Here is a 9,387-nt window from a genome sequence, read left to right as displayed (position 1 = left end):
CCAAACCAAATTAAATCAAGGCTTAAGTCCTAATTTAATGAAATATAAGTTCAAAAGTTAAAACGTATATGTAAATGCCCCAATTATTAATAAATATTATCACATAAAATAATGTTAATGTGACTGACGTACACCAAATATTTACTCCAATGACACGAGATAAAAGTACAGATTGGATGTTAAAATTATAATATTTTGTATAACAAATACCTTTTTAATAACCAAACTAAATTAAATCAAGGCTTAAGTCCCGTATAACCTTTTATATAACAAGTATGCTCCCAATAAAATTGAGAATGTGATATTTTAATTAACGGGTTATAAGTATGGGAAATTCATCTTATCTATATATTTGTGATGAAAAATGTTAGAAATCTCAAATATTTTACGAATATTTTTATCAAATATCTCACATAAGTATGAAAGTCATACATGTGAAACATTTGATAAAAATGTTAGTAAAACATTATTTGAAATACTTTCAGACAATAAAAGAGTGGGAGCTCACTGCAATTAATGTTAATTGTACAAGTTCAACCGATACAAAACGGTCTGCAAACGATTTTCCCAACAACCAAGCAACCACCAACCCTACGAGACCGAAAGATTCAAATGGATTTATTGGTTGGAGTGTTTTGGTCTTTGGATTCGATACTAACAAACTGAAAATGAAATCTCTTCAAAGCAGAGACTTTCCTAAGGTTCCACGCAAACTTGCTTTTATGCAGATCTGTAAAGTGGTTTTACTTTTAAGAAATTCTTCTCTCCTATCCAGATTTGAATGGAAGAGAACATTTCGAGCCATACATTTGTGTTACCTCTATATTTTTATTATAGGAAAATGTCTCGTAACTCAAATTTTGTGGCTCAAAAGTGACTCAAATGGCCAAAACGACGTCGTTTTGGCCATTTTTATGTTGTTTTGTACTCAAAACGACGTCGTTTTGGCCATTTGAGCCACTTTTGAGCCACAAAATTTGAACTACGTAGCATTGTCGTTTATTATATATATATATATTGAAAAATGTTTGGCAGCTCAAAATTTTATGGTTCAAATGGCTCAAATCTATCAAAACGATGTCATTTTACACTTATTTACACTAAAAACGACGTCATTTTGAGCCATTTGAGCCACAAAATTTTGAGCTACCTAGTATTGTTGATATATATTTTTGTAACAATTCAAATATTGGGTCAACCTTTTTATTTGGATCTAACATAAAATTTGTACATAGGTAACAAAATTTAAACCCTTAATTTATTTTTTAAAAAAAATAATACCGATATGGTAAACATCCAAAGTTCAAGGATTGTTTGGCAGCTTGACTTTTAAAGTAGAATAAAATATCAAAAAACCACTAAAATAATCAAAAATTAAAAAATCACTATAAAAATAAAATAAAAAAATCAAACACACAAATTATTCATGTTTTTCCCTACAACTAAAAAAATCATTTCCCAACACTAGCTTTTTTCACCTTGTAAAAAAAAGTAAAAAAAACCACAAATTAAATAATAGTGTCTTGTAAACTTTCGTTAGGGTAGCAAACAAACTTTACAGGCTAATCAAACTTGCACAAATCAAGCTGTGTACTAGTTTTAATAGGTTGTTAAATTCATGTCAAGGTGGACCACTGTTCCAAGTGTATCCGAGCTAACCTTAAGCATCCCATACTCTCCTTAGCTCATATATAAAAAAATCTAGGAAAACAAAAAACCATCATAGAAATTGAAGAATTGGTTTTTGGTGTGTCCAGTTTTGTGATTAGTTTCTGTACAAATAGAAGAATTGGCTCGTACATACCCTAAAAAAACTTCACCATTCAGTACTTGACATGCAACTAGATGGATTTTTAAAAATACGTGCACGGAAGGGCCCTTGTCTCCATACTCTACATTCTTTTTTTTTGTGCACAAATTATGTGCATGTAGCAAAACTGGATTGATATCTGTGTCACCCACAAGCTATTACTAATTAAGCATGCAGTCCCTCTGGCTATGTGAATGTGATAACCTACGATCATCAATCCTGAAGTAAAATGACCAACGATACATCGACATGGTTCCTCAACTTATCATGCAAGACAGACGTTTGGATCTTCTTCATCAGAGTCAAACTCAACCTGAAATAAATGATACCATGAAATAGGTTAGCTCTATATGGTATTAAAAGGCAATCATTCAGTTGATTTACATGTCTACACAGAAGCGATAGCATAAAACGGCCTAGCACTGTTAATGCTGCACTTCAAAAAAGAAACTCACATTTTCATCTTTAAACCATTTCCCATGACCGTCACGCTTCCAGCCAGCTGCTGTAAACTTTAGTTCTCTCTCTCGACGCTCTTGTAAATCTGATTGCTGCTGTGCAACTAAATTACCATATGCTTCAATTGCAAGAGAAGAGCCCGCGTCATTAGAACAAAAAGGCTCATATGTGGAATGGCCCTTATTTGATTTGACATCATTGTTTCCCTTAGCTTCACTTTGATGAGGAGTTTTATTGCATAGTATCTCAGAAGTAGCCCTCCATGTTTGTTCAATCAAAGGTTTTCTTACCAACCTACATTGCGGGTTAACTTGGGTGGATGTGCTACTCTTAGCAGCGCCGGAAGAACATTCTGACAAGGCTATTCTCTTATTTATCTCATCTTGAATTACTTGTTGCTTTTCCTTAAGCCTGGACTCTGCCACACGATGGCGTGATCCCTTGATGTGCATCTGCAAAACAAGTTCTCAACAATCTGGGAAAATGATGAAGTGATGAGCAAATGGCAACATCTGATACAAAAAGCTGTAAAAAAAAATTGTTTTGATAAATGATACAAAAAGCTATAATCATTGTTGTCCATTGCATGATCATAAAAATATGGAACTTCAACCTGACTTACTACAAGTAAGCTTTGCACTCCACTCTAGGTTGGTCATCTTTTAAAGACACTTCATAATATTGAAAGATATATCTTCTGTATCAATATAAATGTTGAACATTAAAAGAATATCTTACAAAAAAACTTTTTTGTTTGGTTCTGTGAATAGGCATTTCCCAAGAAAGAAAAAAAAAAAAATTTATTTGGTTACCCAAAACAAATTGAGAAGTGAAGGTAAAATCTCATTTCCTTACCCTTTTACTTACCCATCCCCCCCCCCCAAAAAAAAAATTCCTAAATTCAAATATAACATTACTAATATAAACAATTCCTCGATATAATATTTTCTATATATATACTAGTATAGAATTTTACAGTGCAATATGTGTGTCCCTCTCCTAGACCCAGTTAGGGATGGCAATAGAGATCCTACCCTATGGATATCCATGAAGATCCGATCCAAATATATGGATTTTATCCTTTTTTTTATCCGTTGGATTAATTAAATGGTGTTTTTCAAATATTCGTAGGATATGGGTCGGGGATGGATACCCGCCCATTTCCCCATATGTTGGGTTTAGAATTAGGTTCTCTTCTCATTCATTAAAAAAAAAAACAAATAGAAAACCGTTTGACACGAAATGGATCAAACCGAAGGAGAGTCCATAATACTCTTGGACTGAGTTCTGGTCAACGGCACAGTCACAGCGGTGACACTCACCGCTGGCGACAAACTCTAGTGGTCGAGGGGCGTCGAAATCCAGAGCTGTTCGGCGGTGGAGAAGGAGGTCCTTGATTTTTGCACCGAAGGTTCCAAAATCAAGATCAGGACCGTCATTGAGAGTGGAGATGGAATCAACTACGTCGAGAGCAGAGGAACTCCAATGAGAACGACCTTCACGTTTGAGACTGTGTCTGACGAGTTGCTTGGACTTTGGTGCCAAAAGCACCGAGAATACATCGATTCTCTAGGTAATATAACCATTTTGTTCGTCAATCATTATGAATTTGAAATGTGTAATCGTAGTGTGCAATTAATGAAATTAGGAATCACATGTGTGGTGTATATGAATTAATGAATTTAAATTTTTAGCTCCTGAGTTTTTGATTAATCAGTTAACAGTGTTTGGTTTATGAGACACTGTAGTCAAACAAGAATTGGCCATGAGTAGGAGAGAGAGATGGTTATAATTTATATTTTTATTTTTAATCTTTCACCTTCTTTCACATTTTTTTTTAATTACTAAAAGCTTATTTGATTGTCTCAAAATTATATATTTGATTATTTAAAAAAAATAATAATTAATTAATTAATGTGTATTTGATTTTTTGTTGTTGAGTCAAATAAAATAAAATAAGATTGAATGTATATTTAGCTTTGATTTTTTTAAAAAAAAAAAAAAAAAAAAAAGGTCAAGATGGGTTAGGGAAAATCCAAACCCATTAGGAGATGGGGAGAGTAGTACCCATGCAGAATGGAGAAAAATTAAAATAGGGGAATGGGAATGGGAATGGGGTTGGGGAGTTAATATCTACCCTATTAACTCCCATTGTCATCCCTAGGCCCAGTATACTATGTAGTTCATAGAATATGCTTCACAATTGACATTAAAGGCCTCATCCCCATCCCCACAAAAGCCCCCTCTTCCTATCCTCGTTATCTCGCCTTCCCTCTCTTGTAATTCAGTTTATTTTACCTAGCACATATTCGTGCTGACTCAAGGTTTGGCTAGGGGGGCCATGGCCCCTACAGAGCTCTAGAAAATCCCATTAATTTGCAATGCTTTGGCATCTTAATCTGTAAATAGCTAAGGAGTGCCCGCCCCACCATTTTTTGTTATAAACTTAGTAGTGTAGGTTATAAACCGTATGAACAAATTTTTATTTATTTATTTTAACCCAACGGCTAGAAGTGGAGGTGCCTATGTTATGCACTGTTAAAACCTATCACCTACTTCACCCACTAAACCTAACCCACTAAACCTAACCCACTACACCACTACCACCTCACCTACTCCACTAAACCCACTATCAACATCCACTACACACCATCCACTACACCTACATCTATATAAGGAACCATTTGTAATAGACAGAATATCATATGAATATATCAATCAATAATACAATCATTTCTCTTTATACATTAAATTTCTACATGGTATCAGAGCGGGTTTAGAACCTAATATTTTTTGCTTCACCGGCGGGCGGCAACCTCACCTTAGCCGTCCGCCGGACCTCAACCTAATCCACTAAAATTCTCTACACATACCTTCGCTTTCCTCTTCTCTTCCAGCACCTTCTCATACTCTTCAAGTGTCATCTCCTTATCCTCAGGTTCTTTTCCTCCAGCCTCATTTGCAGTGTTCTCCTTGTTGACATCTGTTGCATCCTCCTGAGGCTTCTCAGCAACCCAACGTGCAATAATTGTCTCCTCTAAACCTCTGTAGTTGAAAATTTGTACAAGCTGTGAGAGCTTTCTTATGAATGGGATTGAACTGCCCTCATCTCGGATTACAGGATCAAGTGGTGTAGATGCTGCTAGCATTGGGTACATAGGCGATGAATGGGATGAAGAATACGACAAGGGAAAAAGGAAGAAGGTGAGGTGCTCCCAGATAGAATTTGGTGGACCAAATCCATTCCAAGAAATTGCAACGAAGAAGACAAAGTTGAAGAAAGTGAAGACAGACCAGTTCAGCTTTGGAAACCAACCTTTCAGGATATGATTTCACTACATATATATCTCTTCCAATGGAGAGGAAGCTTGATTTGTTACTCCAGTGGTGGATTTTGCACTATACATGGCCCTCCCTCGGTAATAACCCCTTTGTTTTTATTATCATTCCTCACCCATGTGATCCACTCTACCGAAGCCAAATAAAATAAATAAATACTTCAGCACATGCATTGAACCTCCTGGGTCCACCCACTTCACTATTCTTCTTCTAATTCTATATATACTTTTCCATTTTAAACTATTTTCCACCCAACACCATCAGCACATTGCATCCACCACCCAAACTTTTTTTTTTTTTTTATTCTAAAGCTTAATTGGTGCACTCCTTGTTCCCCATTTTCTTTATTTTATATATATATATATCTATATATCTCTTTTTATTATATATTAAAAAAAAAAAAAAAAAAAAAAAAAACATCATCCTCTCTCCTCCGTTTGATTTCAAACTCCCTTATTTTTATTTATTTTCTCCACACCACTTTCCTTCTTTCCCCCATCTTTCCTTTTTTGATTTCAAATATATTTTTATTATTTCTTTCTTTATTTTTCTTTCACATTATTTTTACTCTTTTTCCAATTCCATTCATACCATCTAGCTTTGCATACCAAATCATATTTTATTCATCTCAGGGATCAACCCCGATCACAATTTTACAAAAAAAAAAAAAAAAAAAAAAAAAAACAAACAAACAAACAAACAAACAAACAAACAAACAACCACATTCACAGTTGGGATTTTTCTTCTCTACTCTGCCGCCGGTCTCTTCTTCTTGCCTCCGTCCTGGGCGGCCCTTGCCGGTGTTGCCTCCGTGTTTCCCACTCCTCTGGGCATGATCACTACTCCCTGCTCCTCCACTGCAGCATATGGCGGACCTCCAAACCGGAACATCACGGTGGCCTTCCGCTTCAGCTCCTTATTTTCCGCCTTTAGCACACTTATCTCTGCTCGCGCATCCTTATACATGCGTTGGAGCAGAGCCAGCTGGGAGTTTAACTGCTGCACCTCATTTGCCCTACTCTGCAGCCGGTTCGACAAGTTTGTAACCGCAGTCATGGTTTCCACACATGACTTTAATGTATACTGATTGGCTTCCACATCCGACTGCACTGCCATTCTTTGCTCCACAGACCGCATCGGAAAGTTCAGCGGAGTAAACTCCGGGGCACTCGGTTGAGGTTCCAGTGCCACTGCTCCAGTTCTCTCTCTTGTTGACTCGTTGAGGTCGGGAAAGAGGGTGAGCAGACTCCGGGAAGACGAGGCCATTTTCTGGGCAACAGAGTGTTACAGAATATCTCTCGTTACAGAGTATTACAGAGTTTCTCTCTCAGCAAAGGAAGCGTTTTTTCAGAGGATTTTCAGAAGTTTTTTGTCTGCCTCAGCCTCTGCCTCAACCTTGGTTTAAATAGCCAGGGCCGATCCGCGCATCGCGCGCCACTTGCCGACAGACGACAAACGGGCGCGCCAACCAAGGCACTCACGTGCCTCGCCATCATCATGTCCGGCACACCTTTTTATGGATTGGGCACGCCTTTTGATGGTACGCCTTTTGAAAAATTGGGCACACCTTTTGAGGGTGCGACTTTTTAAGGGTCCAACAAGACTCTGTAAACTGTCCCGACATTGATTCCGGTTAGCTCCTTTATGGGTCCGATAAGACTCTGTAAACTGTCCCGACATTGATTCCGGTTAGTTTCTACAAGGGTCCAGCAAGACTCCGTAAACTGTCACAACAACTGTCACAACAGTGTCTGTTACAACAGTCCGACATGACCCCGTAAACTGTCTTCTACAACGGTCCGACATGACCCCATAAACTGTCTTCTACATCGGTCCGACACGAGCCAGTGTCTTCTACATCGGTCTTCTACAACGGTCTGACACGACCATACAGTGTCTCCTATCCTCTTTTATTTTTTATGTATTTTCTTGTTTTGTTACTTTCTCCAAACTCAAGTTGGTTAGTTCCTATCCCCCTTGAGTTTGCGGGGGGCTGTTAAAACCTATCACCTACTTCACCCACTAAACCTAACCCACTAAACCTAACCCACTACACCACTACCACCTCACCTACTCCACTAAACCCACTATCAACATCCACTACACACCATCCACTACACCTACATCTATATAAGGAACCATTTGTAATAGACAGAATATCATATGAATATATCAATCAATAATACAATCATTTCTCTTTATACATTAAATTTTAATAGACAGAATATCATATGAATATATCAATCAATAATACAATCATTTCTCTTTATACATTAAATTTCTACATGCACACATTTTAGGAGTGTGTACTGTCTCTACCTAGACTGTTATACCTTTGACGATTAAATGAGGTAGCGCTAATCCCCTCATAGGATAATAGAGTGGGTTCCCGAGCTTTCCGAAGCAAAAGTTTGAGCCAGGATCGGTGGACAGGGGTAGCACTCGGTTCACTTGATTCGGGGTCCTTAGCTAGCCCATTTTAATTTGTAAGAGGTGGTAGGTTACCATGGATAGGAAGGGCTCGTCCCGGGTCAGTTCCTTGGTCACCTAACTAACATCATGTTTTGTACAATATAGAAAAAAAGTGTCTATATAATTTTAGTTATTTTTTGTTTTGTACATCCATCATCTATCTTTACCTTAATATTGATTGAGAACTTTATTTTTGATAAGTATTTTAAATTCTTATGCTTCAAAAAGTAAAATTATAAGCTCCCATTCTGAACTTAGCCAATTGAAATATGATGCAAAAAGAGGCAAACCCTAATAGATGATGATAATTGAATTTCACTTTGTTTTCTTTGTCCAACCATTTTCCGCACAACCAAACGTACAAAAATCCAATTAGAGAACAGAAAACTAGTACAATTACATGAAATTAGGGTTAAGGGACGTACAGAGAGCATGAGAGGGGTATCGAGAATGGGATTGTGAGGGCAGACGAGGCAGGCGTATTTGCCGGAGGAGAGCTTCCTGTAGGATGAAGCTTCGAGTCCTTCGACAACCAGATCATCTACCCTCCTCTTCCTGTACTGCGCTTCTCTTACCCAACCATCTCCTCCGAACACACTCATCTCTCTCTCTCTCTCTCTCTCTGATCTGATTCTTCAAAAATTAAGAAAAATTAAGGGCAAATTACCAACAGCTCGATAGACTAAAATACGGATTTTTGAGATTTTAGGAATTACGTCTCGTTCGTTCCTGTGATTTATATTTGTATAATAAATCATTCTTGACATTTATATTTGTATAGTAAATTATTCCCTGAATTTGTATAATAAATTACCCATCATTTATTATGCAAATATAAATCTCATACGCTAATTTGTAATTTTTCAAAATTCAAGTAATTTTGTATTTTAACCATTTCTGAAGAAATGTTGGTAATTTACTCAAAAATTAAAAGGGAATAATATGGAAAAAAAAGTGGAAGGTAAAAATTAATTTTTAATTGATTTTTTTTTTTTTTTTAAAGGTTGAAGTCCAAGCATACATCTCGTTTATCAACTATATATTTTAATTAAAAAGTTTAAAAATTATTATGAATTATTATATATCTCTATTTTTTTTGTATATTTTTTTATAAAAGATTAAAAAAATATTAAAATAATACATTCCCAGACGAGACGTTGATTACGAAATTTTGATGGAATTCGGTGCATTAATACTTGTATAATTGTATCCAAAATTTATGCATGAAACAACTTGTATTTGTATTATTTTAAAATTATTTGTGTATACTCTACTTTTTTTTTAAAGAAAAATTTACTTATAAATCT

General features: G+C 36.2%; 1 protein-coding gene across 1 annotated transcript; it reads right to left on the bottom strand.

Annotated features, from left to right (window-relative positions):
* Positions 1-1,702: 1,702 nt before the first annotated feature.
* LOC114301301 (uncharacterized) lies at positions 1,703-8,893 on the bottom strand. The gene is made up of 3 exons (XM_082905222.1): positions 8,506-8,893; positions 2,266-2,721; positions 1,703-2,123 (listed from the first exon to the last, which is right to left on the bottom strand). Exons 1-3 carry the CDS (start codon positions 8,680-8,682, stop codon positions 2,076-2,078), a joined length of 681 nt encoding a protein of 226 aa, XP_082761348.1. The 5' UTR covers positions 8,683-8,893; the 3' UTR covers positions 1,703-2,075.
* Between the last annotated feature and the right edge of the window lie 494 nt (positions 8,894-9,387).

This window comes from Camellia sinensis, chromosome 2, assembly GCF_055761805.1.
Source record: "Camellia sinensis isolate YWXY chromosome 2, ASM5576180v1, whole genome shotgun sequence".
In the NCBI taxonomy this organism is placed as follows: Eukaryota; Viridiplantae; Streptophyta; class Magnoliopsida; order Ericales; family Theaceae; genus Camellia; species Camellia sinensis.
This window is presented reverse-complemented; position numbering and strand designations above follow the sequence as displayed.

Excerpts from the sequence above, each read along its gene's own strand:
- LOC114301301 (XM_082905222.1), bottom strand. The coding sequence starts at position 8,682 with ATGAGTGTGTTCGGAGGAGATGGTTGGGTAAGAGAAGCGCAGTACAGG. Across the intron at positions 2,722-8,505 it reads ATACCCCTCTCATGCTCTCT|ATGCACATCAAGGGATCACG; the intron begins GTACGTCCCTTA and ends CTTGTTTTGCAG. Across the intron at positions 2,124-2,265 it reads AATGGTTTAAAGATGAAAAT|GTTGAGTTTGACTCTGATGA; the intron begins GTGAGTTTCTTT and ends CATTTATTTCAG.